The 25,043-nt window shown below is 35.4% G+C and overlaps 7 protein-coding genes across 7 annotated transcripts; 4 read left to right on the top strand and 3 right to left on the bottom strand. All coding sequences in view use genetic code 12, as the record gives it.

The window, feature by feature from the left end:
• Nucleotides 1-1,404: 1,404 nt before the first annotated feature.
• On the bottom strand, nucleotides 1,405-2,580 carry DASC09_039020 (uncharacterized protein; the record flags this gene model as incomplete). The annotated part of the gene is made up of 1 exon (XM_064997501.1): nucleotides 1,405-2,580. One exon carries the CDS (start codon nucleotides 2,578-2,580, stop codon nucleotides 1,405-1,407), a length of 1,176 nt encoding a protein of 391 aa, XP_064853573.1.
• Nucleotides 2,581-3,249: 669 nt separating this feature from the next.
• DASC09_039010 (uncharacterized protein) lies at nucleotides 3,250-5,025 on the top strand (the record flags this gene model as incomplete). The annotated part of the gene is made up of 1 exon (XM_064997500.1): nucleotides 3,250-5,025. The coding sequence occupies one exon, from the start codon at nucleotides 3,250-3,252 to the stop codon at nucleotides 5,023-5,025; it is 1,776 nt and encodes a 591-aa protein (XP_064853572.1).
• A 453-nt stretch (nucleotides 5,026-5,478) lies between these two features.
• Nucleotides 5,479-8,234, top strand: MRD1 (RNA-binding ribosome biosynthesis protein MRD1; the record flags this gene model as incomplete). The annotated part of the gene is made up of 3 exons (XM_064997499.1): nucleotides 5,479-5,485; nucleotides 5,612-5,633; nucleotides 5,720-8,234. The coding sequence occupies 3 exons, from the start codon at nucleotides 5,479-5,481 to the stop codon at nucleotides 8,232-8,234; spliced, it is 2,544 nt and encodes an 847-aa protein (XP_064853571.1).
• A 1,928-nt stretch (nucleotides 8,235-10,162) lies between these two features.
• NGL2 (RNA exonuclease) lies at nucleotides 10,163-11,575 on the bottom strand (the record flags this gene model as incomplete). Its single annotated transcript, XM_064997498.1, has 1 exon — nucleotides 10,163-11,575. The coding sequence occupies one exon, from the start codon at nucleotides 11,573-11,575 to the stop codon at nucleotides 10,163-10,165; it is 1,413 nt and encodes a 470-aa protein (XP_064853570.1).
• A 340-nt stretch (nucleotides 11,576-11,915) lies between these two features.
• DASC09_038980 (Sxm1 protein) lies at nucleotides 11,916-15,776 on the top strand (the record flags this gene model as incomplete). The annotated part of the gene is made up of 1 exon (XM_064997497.1): nucleotides 11,916-15,776. The coding sequence occupies one exon, from the start codon at nucleotides 11,916-11,918 to the stop codon at nucleotides 15,774-15,776; it is 3,861 nt and encodes a 1,286-aa protein (XP_064853569.1).
• Nucleotides 15,777-16,375: 599 nt separating this feature from the next.
• On the top strand, nucleotides 16,376-17,035 carry HPT1 (hypoxanthine phosphoribosyltransferase; the record flags this gene model as incomplete). Its single annotated transcript, XM_064997496.1, has 1 exon — nucleotides 16,376-17,035. One exon carries the CDS (start codon nucleotides 16,376-16,378, stop codon nucleotides 17,033-17,035), a length of 660 nt encoding a protein of 219 aa, XP_064853568.1.
• Nucleotides 17,036-20,134: 3,099 nt separating this feature from the next.
• DASC09_038960 (C2H2-type zinc finger protein) lies at nucleotides 20,135-22,126 on the bottom strand (the record flags this gene model as incomplete). The annotated part of the gene is made up of 1 exon (XM_064997495.1): nucleotides 20,135-22,126. One exon carries the CDS (start codon nucleotides 22,124-22,126, stop codon nucleotides 20,135-20,137), a length of 1,992 nt encoding a protein of 663 aa, XP_064853567.1.
• Between the last annotated feature and the right edge of the window lie 2,917 nt (nucleotides 22,127-25,043).

Raw genomic sequence — 25,043 nt, 5'->3', positions numbered from 1 at the left:
TGTCAATTGCTTCCCGTTGCCTATTATTGAGCCGCAAGGTAATGTTCTCAATAAAACTGGTACACAATGTAGTGCTCAAAAGGGAAAAAAAAAAAAAAAAAAAAAACTAATAATTCAAAAAGTGATTAAAATAAAAAAAAGAAAAGAGAATACTTTACAATGGATATTGATTGTTTTCCTAACCAGGTAATGATCAAACATTTTTTTTTTTTTTTTTTTGGGAATTCAATTTACCTTTATTAGACCAAAATTCTAAGTATAGATCTTCCATGTGGTAGCGCCACAAATGGAAGATTATGTACTTCAAAGAAAATTACCGTATTTGGAATGGATATTTATGATATCAGAAACAATTTTACGTTTTCTGCTGGTAGTAAAGTTTCGTTTAGGATTTCTGATGGTAAGGCAATGTCTTCTATATTTTTTGATACTAACGTAACATCAATTAGGATTGTTTTTTTTTTTTTTAATGGGTCCAAGACATGGACAGGAAGATTATGCCAACTGCATCTCTACTCCTAGGATTCTTTCTATATCATTCAAATTTCTTGAAGTTGTACACTTTTACGGAGTGATAGAGGAACAAAAAAGCAAGTTGGAATTGGAAAAATCAAAAAAAAAAAAAAATCGAAGAAATTGAGCTAGTAAAAGAGTGGAAACATTGATATACAAAAACCAAATATACATAAAACAGGGTCAACAAAAAAATGAGAAAAAGTGAAAAGCATACATAAATAAATCATCAGATAAATACATAAAAACAAAATGGACATATGAGGTTTCATGATAAACAAACAAAGTGCAATGATATGGGTGCATGGAATGATGGTTAGAGAATATCTCAATGCATTGAACGCTCTAGCATTGACTACCAAATGTTTCGTTTTTAGGATGAACGAAACAACGGTTGAATTAATCAAAAAGCATGTGTAATGAAGGCAAGAAATGCCTATATGGAGTTGTTCAATCGGGTTTCTTCTTTTGAGAAAAGAAAGACTATAATGTTCTGAAAAATTCGCAGAATTAGACTTCGGTAAGTTGAAAGCCAAAGATTCTATAAGATATTAAGAAGGCAGGGGATCCCAAAGATAATTATTTCTAATGTTTTGGGATTTGCTCAATGTATTAGGCATGGTTAAATAAATAGTATGGATGTAGTGGCACTATTGAAAAAGGGTATTGACAAATATATTTTTCCTTTTTATTTTTTTTTTTTTTTTCATTTTTCTAATATACGTTTTTGTTTTTCCTGGGTAGGGTATAATTATTCACTCATAACTTCGATACATTTAAGTTTCACTTCTATAAAGAATAAAAGGAGACCCATCTGTAAGTACGCGGATGACAATATTGGGGTAAAGGTTGGAGATGAGGTTAGTATTTCTGACGTTTTGCAAGTATTTCTCATCCCACTCTCTCAATATTAACAATTCCTGCACCAAAATCCTTTAAAATAGAAAGTAATTGACCATTTTCGTGCGAAGCCTTTAATTGACGTGAATTGCCAATCGGCTTTCCGGCAATGACTATTCCAGGCAAAATATTTTCACCCTTCATTAGTTCAGGCAAAGAATAGCTACTTTTTTCAAGTTCTCTCTTGGAATAGTATGATGAGGCTTCTTCTTCTTGATGCTCTGGGGATTTTTTTCCATTTATGCTTTCCTTGTCAGTCATTAAGGACTCAGCTCTGGATTTTGGTTTGCTATCAGTTTTTGGAGACGGAGCAATGATAGAGTGAGTATCCTTTGAGTTGAGCTTATGGTAAAGGCTGTTTATGTATATTGCCAACTCTTTGTAATGTGGATGACGGTCCAAAGAAACGTAAGTTGGTACGGGTGTGATTTGATAATGTTCACCCAAAGTTTTTAATAAATCTTTTGAGGCGCGATATGAGGATGAGTCGTCGGAGCCTGATGAGCTAGAAGTTTTGTGATTACTTAATGGAATTGGATTGTTTGTTTCCCAAGTAAAAATCACTACTGGGGATAGAGCAACAATAGCTTTGAATTCGGCACTTGGATCGAACCCACTTTTTTTACGACCCGCTGGAACTTCCTCACTATTGTGCACACTATTTTCCTTGTTACTCACTGATTCCTGTTTGATCTTCTGTTGCTCGCTATTGATTTCTTTGGTTGCCTTCGGCACTGTTTTTGAATTTGACAAGTCATCAGACATCAATAATTTGCTACTAGCACCATTGCCATTTTTGTCGGTGGTGTATTGAATATTGGCGGCGGCCGCAGCAGCTGCTTTACTATTTTTTGAGGCAACCTCATCATCTTCTTCCTTCAGTATAGTGGCTTTGATCTCATTATTATTTACTTTTCCAGGGTTTGGTGTGGACATTATGCTATCATCTACCGCATGTCCTGATGAAGACGATGAAGCTTTGATCCCTTTACTAAGCTCAAAGACACGAGAGTTGTAGCTGTTTAAAAGAAATAACGTGAGCAGCAAGAAAATAATTGTGAGCAAATATATATACATGCGGTTCCAAGAAGAACGACGGCGAACATGATGGTGAGGTTTCTTCAAAGCAGAAGATTCGACATCGACATCGAATGAAGATTCGGGCATGTTTGTCTGCTGAATATTTAGAAGTTAAAAATAAGAAAGTAGCGAAAGACCACTGATCCGCGCATGCGATGGGGGAGCCAGGTATCTTGGTAAGGAAAAAGGTAACAATAGAATAACAGTGTGAATATATATAGATGTCACTGCGAAACACGCCAATTTTTTTTTTTTTTCTCCTTTGATGATTTAGCTTTCCTGCCGTCCGTCACCCCCCACTTGCTACAGCCCCGGGTTACTTGGGGGCCCAGCTGGTAAGATGGCGAGTTTCGCCTGTGTGAAGAGCTAGTGTCTGTGGTGTCTAGGCGAAGAAGCACTGGTATGAAGTATGATGACTGACTGTAATGGTGGCAGTGGACTATGCGCGAGGGTCCCACAACAATAACGCTTGTTAAACGTCCCCCCTATTGAAGATAATAGCCAGTACCTTGTAAACACCCTGTCTCCAATGTTATTTCCTGTTGCGGCAAAGATTGGGGCGGCCGATTCTGCCGGTCCTCTCAGCCATAATAAAAAAAAATAAAAAAAATAAAATAAATAAGGCGGCCGCTAGCAGAAGTTAAGTTACCCGAATCTCGCGCGATGTTGTCGTTAGAAAGGCCGAAAAACGATAATCGATAATGTACCTTCCTCATCGCCTTCGACAACCTCCAGATCCGATACAAAAGATCCAAGATGGATAATGAAGAGGTCTTAATCTATAAAGGCTTCCGAATACTATGTGTGGCGGAACTCAGGGGTGAATTGCACAAACTAAATGTACTAGCTGCCAAGCACAACGCTTCGATTATCATTCACACAGGAAACTTTGGGTTCTTTGACGAAAAAAGTGTATCAAGGATTCACGAAAGCTACCTAAGGCATATAATAGCTTTCTCTCCTCTTGTTGGCGAGCAAGTCAAAGAAAAAGTTAACAGGCTCTCCAAAGTCAGTCCTGCAAATGAGTTTTCTGGTGAAGGGAAACTTATTGATTATGTACAACACGAAATATTATCAGAGCTTCCTAGGTTCTTGAAAGGAGAACTAAAGTTTAATGTACCGGTTTACACAATTTATGGGATGATTGAAGATACCAGTGTGATAAATCGCTTTAAATTGGGTATCTACAAAATTCCCAATTTACACTTGATCGATGAAAGTAACGTTTATGATATCAATATTAGCGAGCTTAACCTTAATCTATGTTTGTTTGGCCTTGGTGGATCATTAAACATTTCCAAATTATTTTTCCACGGCACTTATGATGACTCGATTCAAGCAGAAGTTAATAAAATTCCATCAGATCATCGGTTGAATGATAATTTCTTTGTACCAACGTCAGGAGATCCAGGTAACCTATGGATAACTTTGTTACAAATTGGCAGGTTTATCAAGACTGTGAGTGATCATTTTAGCACCAATCCAAGTGCATCAAAAAATTCTGTCAAATTATTCATCACACATTCATCACCGTCAAAAGAATCATTACTCGGACATTTGGGGATTTTTTTAAAGGCTGATTATATCATCTCAAATTCTCTCCATTTTCTTTATAGCTCTTCATATAACGAGTTGTCGATATGCCCCAACTATGAATTTTTCAAAAACAAATTTATCGACTCGAAATTACAGCTCATCAAGATTTGGAAAAATATCAAATCAACAATCGAATTGATAACTGAAAAAGAAGAAAATCCAAATAAACAGGAGATCTCAGAATTGTTTGAAATTGCTCTCAATTGTTTCGACCGAATTCCTATTTCCTCATCCACCCTTGCCCCAAATTCTTCACTAACTGTCAAGAACGGCAACCCAAAAGACTTCACTTCTTCAACTACAAATAAAAATATTATCCCACTATCATTATATAATAAAACATCATTGGCGAATGATCCAGTTATTTCCAAACGGCAAAATGACGCCTATTATTCGGCATTTCAAAACTTATGGCACTTCAATCTTTGTGATTTGAATAATGGCTATATTGTTTTGAATGTACAAGATTCCAGATTCCAAATGGAAAGCTTTTCCACAGGCTTTGACTTTAGTTTTAGAAACCTTAGTACCCTGGAGCAAGAAACTCAGTCAGACAACGAATTGAGTGATATTATTAAAGGAATTCAATCGATGAATCCTAATAGTGCCGGATATCCTGATGAATCATTTGAAGCTGGTCAGCGGGACAATCATGGACGCGCCGTGGATGCAGATGTACTAGAAGAAAGGGATGATGAAGGCATCACCATCAAAAATGAGGATGAAAAAGGACATGATACGTCGTATGATGGGGGCGATGAAAATAATAGCTCCGATGAAACCAGTTTTGACAAAAGGACTGAAAGACACAAAGGGTCGAACAAATATAATGGCCGCGGACGTGGGGGTAAAAATAATGGTCATAGAGGAAGAGGTAATCTGAGAGGAAGAGGAAGGGGATCCTCTAGAGGACGAGTAAGAAGTGGAAGAAGCTGAGAGTGCTAAATGGATTCTATTTCTCTTTTTTTTTTTTTTTCCTCAGTTAGATGTATTATTATCATTTTTTATTTCAAAATAATTGCTTCTTATGTGTATTTTTATTATAATGGATAGGTCCTTTCAGAGTTTTCATTTTGAAAGGTGTTTTTTTTTACCACATGCTACACTCGTAAATTGGAAGTCTGTTTATTTACGCATTTCAATTCCAACCTTGAGAGAGAGAAGTTGTTACCAGTATTGACATTGCATAAAATCCATATTTTTTGAGAAGTGAAGTGATGATTTTGTGAGTTTATACCACACTGGTCATATAATGTTCTAGTTGATTACTTATGGGTGATTTAAACAATAATAAACTACATGTTATAGTTGATGATAATATAATCACTTCCTCAACAATTCTACTGGAGCCCGAGTGAAAGGTCTCATATAGAGAGATTCATTCGATTAATGCATGGTAAGGTTAGATGCTGCAAGCCGGTGATGACATTCAAAAAAATTTTAGAGAAAAAAAAAAAAAAATTATTTCTGTATGTGAAAAAGTTAACTATTCTTTATAATAGTGACAAATCATAAGTAACAGTATATTTATATCTTATAATAATGTATGTGTTATTTCTCATATTGTCTTTTTTGAATTTTATCAATGTGAGCTAAGAACTTTCTACTAACTTTTTTTTTTCTCTGTCAGGTCTCGTTTGATTGTCAAAAACTTGCCAAAATACTTTACAGAAGATAATCTTAAAGAGCATTTTGCTAAAAAATACCCAGATATCACCGATGTCAAATTGATGAAAGGCAGAAATGGTGAATCCAGAAGGTTCGCCTTCTTGGGGTTCAAAAGCCTAGAAGATGCTGAAAATGCTGTGAAATACTTTGACAATACCTTTATTCATACTGCCAAAATCCAAGTCCAATTAGCAAAAACTTTTGCCGATCCGACAGTTCCTAGACCAATGAAGGAAATGATTAGAGAGAGACAACGTAGACTTGAAGAACACGAAGAAAGATTGAAAAGAAAGCAACAGGAGGAAGAAGATTATAGAGCAAAGAGAATCAGAGTCAACGCTACGGCAGATGTTGATCAAGAGATTGCCAACAATCCAAGATTGAAAGAGTTTTTGGAAGCCACTAAAAGCAGTGCAAAAGTCAGCTCTTGGGATGACGGTATAATAGGGACTGTTGAAAAAAGCGGAAATCAGGAACCTCAGCAAGAACCTATTCCAGTGGATCAAGAAAGTGATGATGAGTATCAACAATTTGCAAAGACTCCAACACTAAGAAAAAAACAAGATGAATCAGAAGAAGGCGAAAAAATGATTAGCTTGAAAGATTTTGATAATAAGGAGGAACAACTGGTAAATGATGATGATGAAGATGTGGTCAGTGAAGAAAAACCAAATGATGGTGCCAATGAAAATATTTCTGATCTTGATTGGTTACATGGTAAACGAAAGCTTATTAAGGACAATAAATCAGAAGCAGAAATTAACAATGACCCAATTGAAAAGAGACCAACCAAAGAACAACCACAAATTGCCCATGAGGAACCTGTACAGGAATCTACAGAAGACCAGATAAGAAAAACTGGTAGATTGTTTATCAGAAACATCTTATATACTGCCTCCGAGGAAGATTTTACCAATTTGTTCCAGGGATATGGTGAATTGGAAGAAGTACACATTGCCATTGATACTAGAACTCATAAATCTAAGGGATTTGTGTATATTCAATTCAAGAATCCAGAAGATGCAGTGCAAGCTTATTACAGTTTGGACAAACAAATTTTCCAAGGTAGATTGTTACATATTTTGCCAGGGCAAATAAAGAAATCGCATAAATTGGATGAATTTGACTTGAAGAATTTGCCATTAAAGAAACAGCGTGAATTGAAGAGAAAATTTGAAGCAACAAAGTCTACATTCAGTTGGAATTCATTGTTTTTAAACGAAACTGCGGTTTTGGAAGCGGTTGCCAGCAAAATTGGGGTTGATAAAAGAGATTTGGTTGACCCTGAGTCTTCTGGTAGTGCAGTCAAGCAAGCCTTAGCCGAAGCTCACGTTATTGGTGATGTGAGAAAATATTTTGAAGGCAAAGGCATTAATTTAACATCATTCAACAAAAAGGAGAAAGATGATAAAATTATTTTGGTAAAGAATTTCCCATATGACACCACTGTCACTGAAATTACAGAGTTATTTAGTCAATACGGTGAATTGAACCGAGTTTTGTTTCCACCAACGGGGGCAATTGCTATTGTGGAGTTCAAGAATGTGCCAGCTGGTAGGTCAGCATTCACGAAGTTGGCTTATAGAAGATTCAAGAAAAATATCTTGTATTTGGAAAAGGGTCCAAAAGATTTATTCAGTGGTGAAGTTCGTGCTGAAGATAAAGTTGAAACTGTTGAGAAAAAATCTAATGTCAAGGAAACTAAGCTCTCAGTTGATGATTTGGTCGGCAAGAATGATGATGCCAGTGAAGATGAAAATGACAATGAATTGCCTTTTGCTGGTATTACTACCTCAGTGTTTGTGAAGAATTTGAATTTCAAGACAACCTCCCAAGATTTGCTGGACATTTTCAAAACTTGCACTGGGTTCATTGTTGCTAAAGTTAGCACCAAGCCAGATTCCAAAACCCCAGGAAAGACTCTCAGTATGGGTTTTGGTTTCGTTGAATTCAAAACAAAAGATCAGGCTCTTGATTGTATTAAGAAAAATGATGGAAAGATTATTGATGATCACAAAATTCAATTGAAATTGTCCCATCGTAAAAGTGAAGTTACCAACAGCGCCTCCTCAGCCAACAAGGTCAGTAAAGGTAAGAAGTCAACCAAGATCATTGTTAAGAACTTGCCATTTGAAGCCACTAGAAAAGATGTGTTTGAATTATTTAGTTCTTTTGGACAGTTGAAATCTGTCAGGGTTCCAAAGAAGTTCAACAAATCAGCTCGTGGTTTTGCGTTTGTGGAATTCAGTTTATTGAAAGAAGCAGAAAATGCAATGGATTCTTTGAGAGGTGTCCATTTGTTGGGTAGAAGATTGAATATTGATTACGCTGAAAAGGATGCTGAGAATGCCGAGGAAGAAATTGCTAAGATGACTGAAAAAGTAAAGAAGCAAAAGAATTTGACCGAGTATGCTAATGCTGCTAAATTGAATGGTAAGAAGAGAGTTGAGCTCGAGAATGATGAAGAAGGGTTTTAGAATTTGCCTTGTATAAAAGGAATGCATTATGTACAATAATATAACACTATGAACTGACTGGTTATTCAGAATTGGAGATACGTAGAAACTTATTAAGTTGGTTTTTTGAAGTTTGTGCTTCATATTGACTGAGTTTTAAATATTATTATTGCTATTCAGAGAACTTGCATTATTTGCGTATATAGCTGGGGCCAGCATGTTTCACCCGCAAGGTTTCAAGATCTCGATTTCCCAAATGATTGAATTTTTTTTTTTTTTTTTCGACTAAATGGCACTTAAATTATATCAATATTGAGATTCGTTTGGTATCTTGTTCAAAAGTTTTGGTTAATAAGAATCAGTTAATATTATTGAGATCGTTATTATTCTGTAAAAAATCAAGGAGGATAGGGACACAATGTGAAGATGAATGGCTTTCAACAAATTATAGTCCAGCTGATATATTTGGTAATTTAGATCAGGTTCTCCGCAATTTTCTAGTATATGTTATTTGTAAAATTTACTTAGAGTATCAGTGTCTTTGAACGAATTATGAAACTCTTCATCAAATAATGATTCAAAATAGATTTATATTCAAGTTTTCTAACTTGACTTGGAAGTTTTCAGTATATCTTTTGTTGTTTCTCTGAAACTTAATCATTATTAATTCATCAATATCATTTCTATCTTCCAGAATGTTTCAATTTGTTATTCAAACCTAATCTTGTTGTATCTTGTTCCTATATCTGAATCATTGAGCGAATCTTATTATCACTATTGAATTTAGCTGCATATTATAGTTTGACATTGTTGTTGTTACGATACAAGGCAAACATTTTGTGCAATTTCGAGATTTTTTCAAAAACCCTCACTAATGCGGCTTTGAGCACCTCCTCCAAGGACTTTCATGGCTAAATTACTGGAAGTGAATTTGGCTATCATGTGTTTTGGGTCAATTATAACCTTCAATATCGATAGGTTACTGCGAGCAGTGTCCCCATCAACTCCTTCAGTAACAGAGTTCGATCTTCTCTCAAAACTAAAAAATAGTTCTCAAGGCCATTAAAATGTAATAAAAGGAATTAGAAAATAATGGTAAATAGTAGTAGTAGTAGTATTAGTAGTATTAGTAGTAGTAGTATTAGTAGTAGTAGTAGTAGTAGTAGTAGTAGTAGTAGGTGGTGAAAAGTAAAAAGCAATCGAGGGGTTCTAATAATATGCAAGCCGGGCATTTTGTGCCGGTCTTTCTAACAGGTAGAGTAAAATACTATAACTTTCTCATAAAATCACACTCTTTTCTTTGAGGATTAATCATCTCACTGGGAGCTTCATGAGCTGAGATGGGAGTCTTTGTTTATGGGTTTTGGTACTATATCTCTAATACTAAGTATTTTTAAAGTAGTGACAATCAGAATTCCGGGGAGAATAATAAAAAACAAATAAACCAGTTGAATCAAATCAAATAAGAACCAGTACCATGGGTCTGTCTCAAGTGTCACCACATACTTTTCAAGTCCAGACATCTGTCCTGATTCTATCAATCAATGCACCAACTGAGCACTTCAAGTTATGCTCCATTTCTTTGTCTCAATTATTAGTGAGAAATAATAATGTGAGGCCTTTGTAGAATGTTATTGTAATCAAAATCAAATATACCAGTACTACGGATTTATCTTTGATGGTTATGTGCCCTTGCATATTAAAGAAATAATATGTAATTTAACAGCTTGGATCTGAGTAACATTCGTCTACGGTTGTATAGTGTAGTGGTTATCACTTTCGGTTTTGATCCGAACAACCCCGGTTCGAATCCGGGTACGACCTCTTTTTTGTGGCTCTCAGATATTTTCTAAATATTTTAATTTACATTATAAATTTTATACCTCATTATCTTTACTGTGGATATATCATTTATTTTAATGTATGCATCTATTTTTTTGTTTTAGGATCTATACAAGCTCTACTACTCCAACCATACATAAATGATCACTTCCATAGTCTCCAGTTCTTGGAAGTCCTTCATCTGGCATTTCGCTTCTCGGAGGCATTCTTAAAAGACCTTTAAGTTTGATACCTTCATTTACTTGCAATTCCTGAACAGTATCAACGTCATGTTTGGTCAGGGTGATGTCCCAAGGGGAAATAACAAAAATATAGTCTAATAATCCTCTCCAAGTATGGGCCCAATTACTGAAATCAGGCTCATTTCTATAAGTGCTATTTTCAGGATGAACTGCTTGGTATCCAACGGAATACAACGATATGGCCCTCATTGGCAATTCATTGTGGATTTTAATAAGATTTTTTATCAATTCCGCATTCACCGTTCCACTGGAAGTAGTAGGGACACCTTTTGGAGCACCAATGGCGGCAGCAGTATACTTTGGTTTATCTGGATCATCAACAGGCTCTTCTGGGGCTTTATCTGGTCCGTCAGAGAATATTTGCGTCACTGATTCCTCAATAACACTCTTGGCAACATCGTCGTAATAAACAGGCTTTCTGGTCATTGACAAATAAGGCGAATGGTATGGTTCAGCATTAAAATCACCACAGAAAAAATGATAGTAATCTTCCGCCTTCAAGTTTTGATCATTCAAAAATTCCAAAAACATCTTCAAGGTAGCATAAGTTTGTCTAGTTCTTTCAAATGTCCCATGTGGATGCCAGAATAAATGATGAGTCCCAATAACCATACCTTGCCTCCCGCATTTAACTCCTTCATTAAAGTCCAACTTCATGACCAAGCCAACGTTAGTAGTCTTGGTTCTAGCTTGCACAGGATAACTTTCAACATCATCGTAGTTAATATATTTTATTGTCGAACTTTTTTGGAAATATTTCTTCGAGTAAATTATGGCAACCCCATGATTCTTCTTACCATATCTGTAATATTCATGGTGGTACCCCATTTTTTCAAATTCTAACTTCCAGAAACTTTGGAACTGAATCGCGTCGACTTCTTGTAAACACATTATATCTGGGTTGTAAAATTGAATTTCTTGTAATAAGACAGCAGATCTATTATTCCATTTTAGAGCTTCTCCAGAAGTCGGAAAAAGACTTCTTCTAATGAGTGACTGTGCCAATAAGTTGTAGGTCATGATCTTCAATGTAACATTCTCGGATGGAGAGTCATCTAACCATAATATAGGTCTTTTAATGAACTGAGCATTTTTGGCTTCTTCTATTGGCTGCTCCTGTCCATTCTGCTGCTTCTCTAAAGCTTTCTGTTGCTTTCTGATTTGGGCCAATCTTCTTTGTTCTTCTATGTACTCCGGTGTAATCTTGACGCCTCCATTCTTTTTTTTCTTCTTTTCTTTTTTAGCAGCTTTGTCAGGATTAATAGGAGCAATCGACATGTTTCTTCGACTCTTTATCGCGGAGGTTAATACTTGAATTAACCTATGAAATCTCATAGGAGGATTTTCACATATAAATATTTGAGTAAGTCGGGGTTAAGAAAGTTTTTTTTCCTATTGACCCAAACCATTGGATCCAGATGACAATTTAATCACGTGAGATTCTTTTTTCCTGCTATTTTTCGTTTGTGCTTTTGGTGGTGGGTGTGCAAAATTTTATACTAGGGAAAAATAAGGCTGTATAGGCAGTTTTCTCTTATACAGTGAGAGATTATCTATAGTGTGTGAGGTAAAATCATTTACTGAGGGAAAAAAAAAAAAGGAAGCGCGACACTCCAAAATGTCTTTCAACAAACAAGAGGTGATCCAATGCTTCGTAAATACCCTTGATAATGATAGCAATACCAGACAGTTGGCGGAACAATCATTACTTAATAACCTCAGTCAACCTAATTTCTTGAATTTCTTGTTGAGTCTTTCAGTGGATGATGAAATTGATGGGTTTATCAGATTGTCTTCAGTACTTTTTGTGAAGAACTCTATTGTTAGATACTGGTTGAAAAGAAATCAGCAAGTTACCAAAGTGTTGGGCAATATTTCGATCAATGAAAACGATAAAGTATCAGTTAAATCCAACTTGATCCAGGTATTGAGCCAGTCCATCACCAAATTGGATGAACAAAATAACAAGCAAGGTGGGGTGATTGTTACTCACTTAACTTCTATAATAACCAACTTTTTGGAGTCTTCTGAAAATGATAATAATATGTTTGGGCACGAATTGTTGATGGTCGTTGAAGAATTGATCAACACTAGCAAAGCAAGCGACAATATCATTAATTCTAGCCATTTAATGAGTGCGTTATTGATAACTTTTGAATTATCAAAATATTATAGATGGTCCATTCAAGGCTTCAACACTTCGACAACCTCCAATATCAACATTGCTGACCAAGTCAATGATTCTATTGTGTTGCTCAACAAGTTGACACAATTCATGAGTCCAATATTATTGAACTTATCAATGACTATCCTCGGAAACGTCACTTCTGCCGATATGTTGGATCCTTCACTTAATCGCCAATTCCATTTATTATATTTAGCCCTAAAGATTTTCAAGTTCACCATGTTCAATGATTTGCCTGATTATTTACTCTCCATTGAGAATAATAAATTTATTCATATGGACAATTGGATTGGTATACAATTAAATATTGCTAAACTCGGTTTCCCAATAAATTACAAGTTCAATTGTGGGAATCAAAAGGATTATAGAATGAAATCTCAGAAATGGGCTATGGCGAATTTGACCAGAATTTTCTTGAAATATGGCCAGGGTGATAAATTCGATGTCAACAGGTATAACATTAATGTCGAACAACATAGCGCATCATTGAAGAATTTCCAAGTCTATTATCAACAAGAGTTTTTGGGTCAGTATTTTGAAACCTTTTTCAGTTTGATTGATCAATGGCATTCCAAGAAGTTGTTAATATTTGATGATTCACTTTATTATTTGGTTAGATTTTTCAGTTTCACATTAAATGACGAAAAGATTTTCCAATCTTACTTGTCATCGAATTTGAAGTCATTAATTCAGTATCTCATATTCCCTTCAATAATATTGAATCAAGAAAACTTGTCCTTGTTTTACGAAGATGATGAGGAGTTCTTCAGAAAGATTTATAACCTGCCTTATGATACACACAGACCAGATACTGCGTCGATTAATTTCATGTATAAGTTGACTAACACTTATTTTGATTCTGTTATTGGCTGGCTATTTGAATTTTTGCATGAAATTTTTGTCAAGAGAAAAAGTTATAGAGAGGGAATTGAAGATACCAACAGCGTTCCCGAATCAATTCAACAAGATTTATCAGGTAATAATAACGATTTTAAGGCGTGTAAATTACAAAATGCCTTGGAAGCTGAAGCAGCATTGAGACTAATGGGTATAATATCTCACCATTTGGTCAACAAAGAAACTTCTCCTATCAAATCGCAGATCGATGAATTGATTAACTCATATATAACTCCAGAAATTCTCAACCATGAGTATTTATTTTTAACCGCTAGAGCTCTTGATGCTTTGGCAAGTTTCAACTATTCTTTTACAGATTTGACCGCGTTGTCCGAAGCCTTTAAAGGGGTTATGCAATTGCTTGGCGACGACATAAACGAAGAATCATATTCTGTTAGTAGCGATATTACCGATTGTTTCTTGATTCAAGTTGAAGCACTTGATGCTCTAAAATCGTTATTGGTGAATGCTGATATTACAAATTATTTGAGAAGTTCTGTTAATAAAATTGTGTCCAAATTGTTACAATTGATTTCCGAGTATGAGGTTGACTTTCTCACCACCATTCTTGATGAGTTTATTACCACCTTTTCCGCTGAGTTGAAACCATTTTCCAATGAATTGTCAATCAAGTTGTCGCAACAATTCCTTAAGATTTCTTCAGAATTAATGGAAGTCTATGCCCTCAAAGCAAACTCAAATGAGGATAACATGGACAAGGTTGTTGCGTTGACCAATGCGGAGGGAGACAAAGAATCTCAATGTATTGGTGTGATTAACAATATTTCGGTAATGATTGAAACCATGAGCACCGAAAAACTTTTGTTGATTCATTTTGTTATGAATTTTGACCCATGTGTTCAGTTTGTGGTTCACAACTCAATGATTGCCTTGATTGATGAAATCATATCTCTTTCTACTTTATTGTTGAGATCTATATCGAGAGTCACCAGATCAATTCAAAATAACTTTGATTACATTTTGGACAACTTTAATAATTTTGGATGGAATGATTTTTACGATTATTTTAATAATTTCTTTGAGAGTTATGTGATGATAAATTATAATTATAAAATTGCTTGGGAAAACCAATTCAATAACAAAATCCAACAGGAAGTTTCATCTAATGACAACAGCAATTTATCGTTAGATGAAGTAGAAAAAGAGTTGAAAAATGTTCTTGATATTGATTATTTCACATTGGATTCCGATAATAGAATTTTGACATTGATCAAACTAAATACCCAAGTTCAAAACGATGCGATAATGGAGTCTAACTACAGAAATATCAATTTCACCTTGGCGTTGTTTGAGGATATTATTTTGAGTGTCAACAATGCCTCGTTATTCAAGGTCTCCAACGCTAATGTTTTGGATTATTACTTGAGTATTGACAATGTGAACGATTCAAATATGCAAGAAAACCAAATCATTCAATCGATTTTAGAAGATTGTTTGAACTGTTTCTTGAACGTGTTGTATGTCAATTTGGAGGAAATTGTTTTGCTAACCGAAGAAGATGCAGATTTATCATATATTGATTTTGATATCATTTATTTGATCAATAACTTTTTGAAGTTGTTGTTCATTCTTATTCTATATAAACCGATTTTGACAATTCAGATTGTCAACAATTTCGGAAAGATCAGCAACTTGTTGGATATTTTGAACAAAATTGACGATACAAACTCTTTACAAGCTGATGAGTTGCCTTATGATATGGTTAATGATAGCAATCCTCAATTGAGTTTCTTCCAATTATTGAATAAGCTATGGCTCACCATGAATGGTAACAATTCATTTGTTAAAATGAAAAAATCCAGCAAGTTTTCCGTGAAGTTGCAAATTCTAACAATTTTGAAATTTGTCAAGAATCAAGATTCTCTTAAGGAGTCTTTGCAATTGAACAAAAATGAAAACTGTAATAAATGGTTCGATATTTGGATCCAAAAAGCTTACGTCAAGTTGATCGAAGTTGTATCGGAAATTCCAAAATTATATGAGGCTGAGCAGAAAACCAAGGCTGCCTTGCAATCTGAAAACTCTAAGGGTTCGAACTCTGCAAATGCCACCGGTGCTGATGATGAAGATGACGAAGAAGATGATGCGGCATTTTTTGCAGATTTCCTTGATGAGGAAGAGATTCTCACTGTGGACAACCACAATTTCAACGAAAGTATAAGATTACAATTGTTGAACCACAAAAATTTCGCCAATGTTGGTGACGGCCAAAAAATCAATGTTTTGCAAGAATTCAATCACATCATGCAATCCTTAGAGAGTTCTGGCAACCCAGCATTTACATTGATCAGCTCATATATCAATCAAAAGAACTTGGGTGAGTTGGTTTCCAAGGCTATTGAAATCGATAATAATGGGCTTTTGGTTGATTTTTAGTGTTATATTGATATGAGCATTTGCTAATTAATTTTATTGACAAACAGGACCATTTTTATTTGATGCATCTTTCCTTTTTTTTTCTTTTTTTTTTTGATTTTACTACTATTTATTTTGCTATTTATTTTTAGTCTTTTTGTTTTTAGTCGTATTGCCTGATGAAGAAACCTGTTATTTATATAAGGGAAGGCATCTGGTTTTAATTTTGATTCGATTTTTTTTTTTCTTCTCTGTTCAGTATTGTCTTTTTGAAGAGATTGCATCATGTTGTTATTGTAGAGATCAAAAAAAAATTTTTTTAAAGTTTTCCAAACGTCTGCGCCGTACGCCGACGGCTTTTTTTACTTACGGCACTCTTTTTGTCCGAGGAAGATCCAGAAAAAAGAACAGGAGAAAAAAAAAAAATTGTGTTGGATCTCATCTCCTATTTTAATACTACGGCATCGAACAAATCACCGTTTGTTTTTACAATAAGAGAAGAATAACGTAAAGCTCTTTGTCAGACCATTTAGAAGAGAAAGAACCAGATTCTCAAATCCGTTTGCTCTCTACCTTTACCTAGCTGATATAAATAAATATTCTATAGATTATACAAAACAATGTCTACTGAAGAAGTCAAGGCCACTGTTGTACCTTACGATGAGGTCGAGGCCACCAAAGTCTACATTTCCTATAACAACGTTCATCAGTTATGTCAAGAAGCTTCTGCCAAGATCAAGGAATTCAAGCCAGATTTGATTATCGCCATTGGTGGTGGTGGTTTCATTCCTGCTAGAATGTTGAGATCCTTCCTTAAGGAACCAGGCATGCCAACAACCAGAGTTTATGCTATCATTTTGTCACTATATGAAGACTTGAACTCTGTGTCCACCCAAAACGAAAAACTCGGTGCTGAGGTTGTTAGAACTCAGTGGATTGATTACGAAAAATCAGGCATCGACTTGATTGGTAAGAGAGTTTTGATTGTTGATGAAGTTGATGATACCAGAACCACCTTGCACTATACTGTTTCCGAATTGAAAAAGGACGTAATTTCCCAGTGTCAGGCTAAAGGTGGTAACCCAGAAGACACCAAACTCGGTATCTTTGTGCTTCACGATAAATTGAAGCCAAAGAAGGCCGACTTGCCAAAGGATGTCACCTATATTGCGGCTAGACAACTTCCAGACTACTGGATCGCATACCCATGGGAGAGCACGGATATTGTCACCCATACTAGAAAGGCTATTGAACAAGGAAATGACGTGTTTTTGCCTTAGATGGGTTATCCTCTGCTATTTTTTTCTTTTCTAAAAAAAAAAAAAAAGAATTTAGAGTGATTATTTGCATTTATTTTTCTTCCTTTACTTTTCTTCTTTTATTTTTCTCATCTTTAGTACCCCAGTTGCAAAAGAAATTGGAGTCTGTTTATCTTTTTTCTGTTGTTTTTTCCAGCATTGTTTCTGGATTGTAGGAAAAAAATTAATAAATAGCATGGCAATGAATGAATTCAATTCATTTCCGTGTTTCTTGTCAGTATACAACTTGCCGTTTGGCAATTAGCATGTATACTAGGAATAAGGCACATGACTATTACTTTCGTTCGACCATTTAGGAAATGTAGCCCTCTTTTTGTGGTTATTTTTTTGTTTTTTTTTATTTAAAATTTTCTTAATTATGTATCTGTCTTTACGTGAGTCTGATATCATCCATCTATATTGAGACATTATGCGAGATTTAATTATTGATTTTATTAAGTGAGAGGCCCCAAATGCAGTGTGAAGGTTTATATTTTCATTTTGTTGTTTCCATCACGCGATTATACTACTACTCAGGAACCGGTAAACTTCTATTTTCGATGAAAAAACTGTTATATGCAATATAATAGTAATCCTTGTTGAGCCGATCTGAAACCGACAAAAACACTAAACCCTGCTAGCCTGATTAGTCTGACAAACATTGATCGCGACAAATACGCGCTCGAATATGTGGTGATCAATTTTTTAAATCATCTGGAAAGGTCAAATCTGGTTACAAAAGTATATACCAAGTCCCAAGAATAAGGGATTCTAAAAAGGGCGGTGGTTTCCATCCTGTCTGGGTTCTTTCTTTATCTGACTGAGTATCTGTGAGCAGAGTTACATGGTGTCTCAGGTACGCAAAACCAAGTTTGTACCTGAATAAGCCCCAATTTTTTTTTTTTTTTTTTTCGTAATTAATGAAATGAAATTATGGGATTCTTTTTTCTTTTTTTGTTTTTTCAACTAGTTCTAGCAACAAGGATCATATGGAAGCAATTTAGGTGTTTTTTTCTCTCGTTCTAAGTTCTTTCCATAATTTTCAATTACAGTCATCATGATATGTGTGCACACTGACTTCAGGTACGGATGATCCCCTGCCAGGGACACTCATCAATATTATTAATATTAACATTAATATTGTCATCATTTGTGTTTCTGAGACAGTTAGGTAGGTAGGTGGCCGGGATTGTACTTGCTTCGATGAATAAGCAGATTATTGCCTATTCTGTTGAATGTATCGACGACACAGCCTTGGGGGGACGTGGAAAAGCCTCCAGTGTTGATAAAAATTGCAATAAAACGAGAATCATCAATTACCAGATCGAAAAACACAATAGATCATCTTACACAAATAGCACTGGGAATTTGATTGAGTTTGAAAATTCTACCTTTCTTCTACCCAACATTACTTTTGTACTTTACAGTTTTGCAAAACTTCCCCTTAATGATTGGCCAGGAACATGTCTATATCACCATGGGAACCCAATTCGTAATTCAGAGAGATCCACAAAAAAAAAAGAAAAAAAAAAAAAGAAAAGATCGCGGGTAATTTCTATGGTGCCCTTAATTGCTTTGATTAGAATTCTGGTTCTTGGTTTTCCTTTTTGTCTGTTTATTTTGCTTTTAAGGTTCCACATATACAGAGGTTTCTGTATCAGGGTGGCAGAATTCGGGTAGTAATAGAGCTACATTGATTATCATAAAAAACACAATAACAATAACAATGCAAAACAAAAATACAGCAACGTTATGGTTAGCAGTATCTATGTGATCTTAAAAATCTTTAACTATCGATAAATGTCTATTTTTTATTTTTTTTCATGTTGGTCTGAAAATCGACTCCAGCGAAACACAAAAAAGAAGAAGAGGTTAATAGAATCATTACAATCCTAGTCGTAAAACATGCAAAACTTTATTCACTCACCTATACGCTGCGTTTTCCATCATTTCCCTTTTACGAGTTGTGTTGCTTCCATACCGATTGTTTTAAAGTTAAATACTAATTAGTAATTTCGCAAGAATAATATGTCATCAGAATGACTTAGACAAGTTCGTACAACAGCTTTTAGTTGTTTTCTGCAGCGTATGGAATTAAAAGAGCAAACAATATGGTATTATTAATAATAGTAAAAAACTTTGAAAAAAAAAAAAAAAAGATTAAATGGCAATAATAACAAGAAAGATGAAGAGAAGCAGGTCTAAAAAAAAATGATGGAGCAAAATAGTCATTTCTAAAATAGCGAATTAAAAGTGGTGCCAAAAAAAGGCATATAGTGGCTGCAAATTATAAAACAACAAATAACAAAAAAAAAAACGAAGACACTGACAAAAAGCATAGGAAAATAGAAATAAAACATAGACATAAACAAAAAGAGGAAACAAAAAAATATAAAACCAGGTCATCCGGAAACCGACAATGATATCAACGATAGATGGATTTGAAATTTTGTTGAAAAAAAAGATGCATTTGAAACTGACTCGCAGAGTGAGATATTATTAACGATAGATATTAATCAATATATCATTTATCGAAATGGATGGCTGAGGTGGGTATTGAGACCTATTGTGAACTTCCCGATGAACATAAAATACCAACCCCTAGAAAAGCAGAAGAAAACAAAAGAGACCGGAAACAAATAAACAGAACACTGGAAAATAAACGAACAAGATTTAGAGAGATAATCAAAATATCAAGCTAGCAGCAATATAAAGGTACAATATAGGGAGACAATAATAGTAGTAAAAATATTAAACAGAATTAGCAAGGGCGAAAAGACAAAATGTACCAACAAAAAAAATAGAAGTGAAAGTACTGTAAAAATACTGAATTGGATAATGATCAATAATAATCGAAACTTGAAGAACTCAGCAATAGTAGTATTAACCATAACCATAATGATGACAGTGATCATCATTAATACTATTCTTATTAAACAAAACACAAACAACAGCAGTAACCCCACAACTGGTGGCTCATATCTGAAAATCCACCTAATAATATAGCTAACAGGATCAAGCCAACAAAAGAGAAAGTGTGAAAAACAATATCTATATGGAAAAACTAAAAGGCAAAAGCATCTACCAAATCAAAGCCTTGATTTTCATTTTTTTCGTAGACAACTGCTCCTTTAATTTCAAATTTCTCATTCTCTCAGCAGTCTTACCATTCAAATTTGAATGGGTTTTATAATGTTGCATACAATTATCATGTCTCGCAAACCTTGCCCCACACCCAGGGAAGGGACAAACATGCTTTCTTTCGCCGGTGTGGATCCTGGAATGGCGAGAAACATGACCACTAGTTTTGAATTTCCTACCACAGGTCTTGCATTGATATTTCCGTTCTTCTTCAGGAGATGAATTGAATTTTATTGTCGAAGTGTAGTTCGAAAGACTTGAAGGGTTTGAAGCAATACCATTCAACGATGAGCCTTGTGCCATGCTCGACAGATTTTCTGGGTCTATCATCATCTCATTATCTTCATTATTTCCCATGACTGTGTTATCGGGAACAGATAAGCCATTTTTGGAATTCTTCGAGCTCTTGGAATCTCTAGAGTGCTTGGAAGTCACTGATGTCAGGCCTGCTTGTAGATGACGATTGTGTTGCTGCTGTTGATTATTTTGCTGCTGTTGCAATTGATGCTGTAGTTGTTGTTGAGGCGAAGGTAGTGGTGGTAAAGGTGATTGGAATTGTAAATGCTTCATTACTGGAGGAGCAATTGGCGAATGCTGTTGTTGATAATTATAGGTAGGTGAACTATTCAGTAAGAATCCAGAACTAGCAGAGCCACCATCATTGAAATAACTTCCAGGAGTTGGGGGAGCTGCTAGGCTAATTTCATTTTTTCCACCACGATAACTGCTGGCACCATATATACTATTGGAGTTCACGCTGGCGGTGCTTGTCTCGCTCACCATATCTGATAGTTGACGACTATTGTTATTGTTGGAGTACATAGATGGCGGCATAGGTAATGGCCGACTATCGTATCTCAGGGGATATTGTTTCCCAGTATAATCCAGAAGCCCATCAGACGATGCATATTCGGGAATTGCGGCAATCAAGCCATCTTTTTGATTTATCGATAATCGGTCAATTGATGTCTGTAAGGATGAGGTGGTTAAATAGGAACTTCTCTTCACTTGATTGGCACTGAAACACGATGAAGAACTGGTTGTCGATGATAATATAGATTGATGACGATCCTTGATCGTGGAAATATCCGGAAAGCCGCTATTTCCTGAAAACTCCATGGCGTCAAGCGATGGCAATCTGAATGAAGATAAATTTGTTACGGAATTCTCATCTATTGGTGGATATGAAGGTTTATTGTCACTGCTGCTGACATTTTCACCAAATTTCGAATACCTTGGGTATTTGATACCTGGGTTAGTGTAAGTGACGGAGTGCATTCTACCAGAAGCTCCAAACTTGCTGGTGGTACCTGGGATAATTTTCCGTTCATTCTCTTCGTCCAACTTCATTTGTATATCGTCATTTGTGTTCATTATGTTAGGACGACCAGAATTGCTGGTTGCGGAGCCAAGCTTCTTGCCCTGATTAGCCCATCCTCCGTCAGGAACTGGTGATTTTATTAGCACTGGACTGTGTAACTGACTAGCAGAGGTGTTGGAGGCGTTTGCTTTTGACAATGAATGGAAATATTGGTTTTGTTGGTGTCGTTGAGAAGAGGATTCCCCAGTGAGCGCGTTGTTGATAGGGGAATTGGACATTCCCAAAGAATAGTTCCTGAAGTTCCCATTTGTTGGGGAAAAATGCACACTTGAACTTCCCAAGGTGGTACTGGCTCCCGGTGAAATTGGCGAGAAGTTCGAGCTTGGGGTATTTATAGATGGTCGGTTCATTATCACTGACGGTGACGATGAAGATGAGTGGTGCTTTGGAGTGCTAATGGGTTGGAAATTACTGTATCGGGAATGATTTGTCGATATTGAGGGTCCGCTATACCTGCTATGAATATCATTATTTTGATCAGTTGAATTTGTGTCAAAATGAAGTTTCTGAACAGAGCCTGTGTGAGGATGACGATGGTTATTATTGCACATACTCTTGGAAAGTTTTCTCTTATCTTGGTCGTTCTGGGTTGCTTTTTATATCATTTAAGGATTAGATTTTTGGTACAGAATGAGATCCGATTATTGAAAGAAAATACTGTTTTGCTCGTTTGGTGATGATGTGATGATGTGATGATAGCGAATAGAATCACCTTGGTAGTTTGGTTGGCCCCCTGCAAAAAAAAAAACCTGTTTCAAGAAGGCTGCAATATTAATTCAAATATTCTATTGTTTTATGATATGTCATTCATAGATAAAGAAAGAACAAACAACCCTAACAGAAATTGAGTGTAGGAGTTTTTTTTTTTCTTTGCCGTTTAATGGCAAGACGATGATTTTTGTGAGATTTCGAGACTGATCTTTGGTATGCCTCTTTTTGGGTAACGTTGGCAGTGAATGAATGATCTTGTGTATTGACAAAAAGAATGTGGGTAGTGATGATCTTAGAAATGGAAGAAAAGATTCTGTGTTATTTCCTGGTTGATGAGGACATTCGATGGGACAGAAAACAGGTCAAGAAACAGAATTGATGGGTAGATTAGGAAACCCACCCAGGGCAGCGGAAAGTGCGTGTTGTTTTATATAAGCTAACTGCCCTGGAAACAGAGCGCCAGAAAAAAACCACGCAACCTGGTGTATAGTGTACTGAAGATCACATATCCTGACATATAGACACATGGCGTACAGAAACGCACAACAATGCATGGTGCACTGCAGTGCTCTGTTTACAGTTTTTTCTTTTCTTTTTCCCTGGTTAAAACACCCAGTGTCGTGGATCCTGCAGTATGACACCACTGCACCCTTAGCAAGGAACAGACCCCTAATAACATCAGCCCTCCAGCTGCGTGTGGCACACAAGGGGGGAAGCCAATAACCTTCTTGGCTTTATTTCCGGATGGCGTTCGGAAGCGCTGGAGATTCTCAGCTCAAAAATATCTCCAACACAACAGTCGTAAAACTGGGAAGCTAGTCACTCCTTCCCTGTGTCAGCCGCCAAATCTTAGGTCATCAAACATCCTAGTTTGTGCGAATACGGTCTAAAAAAAAATCTCAAACTTCAGGGAGTTGGCCGTTGTTTTGCCCTTGAGTGTTGGAAATAAAAAAAAAGAAAAGGAAAAGTACAGGAAAAAAAATCAAAGACAAATATGTATTTATGTATGTATATTTAGGGGAATTTTTCGACTAAATATAGTAATTCATCTACTCCCATACTTGTATCCCAAATGATTTCAAATGAGTAGCTTTCAAGTTCGATGTTGACGATGCAGCTCAAAAAATTTCTTTTTTACTTCTTTGTTGTCTTTTTTTTTTTTTTTTTTTTTTGCTTTTTCAAAAAAGTATATAAATCTAAACGGGAATTCTCTAATACGATTTGATCTGACAATAAAGACCATTCAAACATAGAAAGAGGAGAAAATGAAAAAGCTCCTCTGATATGATGACAGAAGCATGTTCAGGGAAGATTAATAGAAATTTGGATACCAGTTGTTGCAAAAGAAACTCCTGTGTATATGAATGAATGAGTACGTGCGTTGGTGGGTCGGCGCTAGTGATTTTTTGAGTCAAAAAGCCTAGTGGCTGATTTTCAGAAAAAAGAGTCTGTATTTGCAAAAATCGTAGCCTTAGATATGGAAGCCATCACTCCATGCCATGACATTTGAATTGTTTGAAGCACAAACTATTTGGGAAAAGACAGGTTCTGTGGGCAGCGGCTCCGTTGTTGTTGTCTGTGATGCGTACACGTGCCTATAAAAGAGATTCAGGAACCGCCGTTTTAATGTTGGGCCATTTTTTTTTCCCTCGTCAATATTACCATGTAACATAAAAGAGTAGTATATTGCTATGTGTAAAAAAATCAGCAAAATAATAATAGAGAAATACCTGTATCAGAGATAATCGTAAATGGATAATTGGAACTCACATATTAAAACGAGCTATATATCTGTTCAGTCAGTGTCTGAATAACTTGTACAGAAGCCTTTCTTTCCGATCGAGAAGTTCTGATTACTTGGTCGTAACCAAACTTGGAAATCACGAAAATCCATCTAAGGATGATTTGGCTCTTAAAAATAACTTTCAGGGTGTATTCATAATCATTCTTATTGGTCTAATATTCTATTATATTTATAGATATTAATTTCAATCAAAAGGTTAGTGCTTTCCGGAATAAAGTCTTCCAATTGGAAATTGTATCAGATTAGGCACTAAAAAATATAACAAAAGCACAAAATAAATTAGTGCATTTTTTACTGTGTTGCAAAAAACTCACTCTCTGCCGGACCAAAGTAACGTACGTCTGGATGTCTTGAAACCCTAGATGAGCCTCGATGGTAGTGTATTTATTTTTTATTGATAAGAACCATTTATCAGAAGTACTATCACCTTAGTTACGTTTCAAGGCCCCTGGAAGCCACTATAATACGTAATATTGTACCTGTCAGATGATACCTTTGAACTCAAAGATACTCAAGAAAATTAACAAATAGAATTTGAGATTTCTCTGTTCCGCAAATCAGTGCAGGGTGAATTGCCAACCAAAAGCTTCAACAGAGAATGGTCTGTTGCAACTAAAAAAACAAAAAATAGTAACAATGATAATAATAATAATAATAATAATAATAATAATAATAATAATAATAATAATAATAATAATAATAATAATAATAATAATAATAATAATAATAATAATAATAATAATAATAATAATAATAATAATAAAACAAAAAAGGCAAAAATCTATTTCCATAACACTAGTTGACATTTGCACATTGTCGCCCAAACTCAAAAATTCGTAGTGAACGAACGCCCTGAGAACGTGTCAGCTATCACGGGGGCTTCCATGAAACAAAAAGATAAAATCAGTGCTTCACTACTGATCATCTAACAGAACCATGAGAAAATACATCTT

The sequence above is a fragment of the Saccharomycopsis crataegensis genome (genome assembly GCF_037102585.1).
Source record: "Saccharomycopsis crataegensis DNA, jcf7180000000084, whole genome shotgun sequence".
NCBI lineage: Eukaryota > Fungi > Ascomycota > Saccharomycetes > Ascoideales > Saccharomycopsidaceae > Saccharomycopsis > Saccharomycopsis crataegensis.
This window is presented reverse-complemented; position numbering and strand designations above follow the sequence as displayed.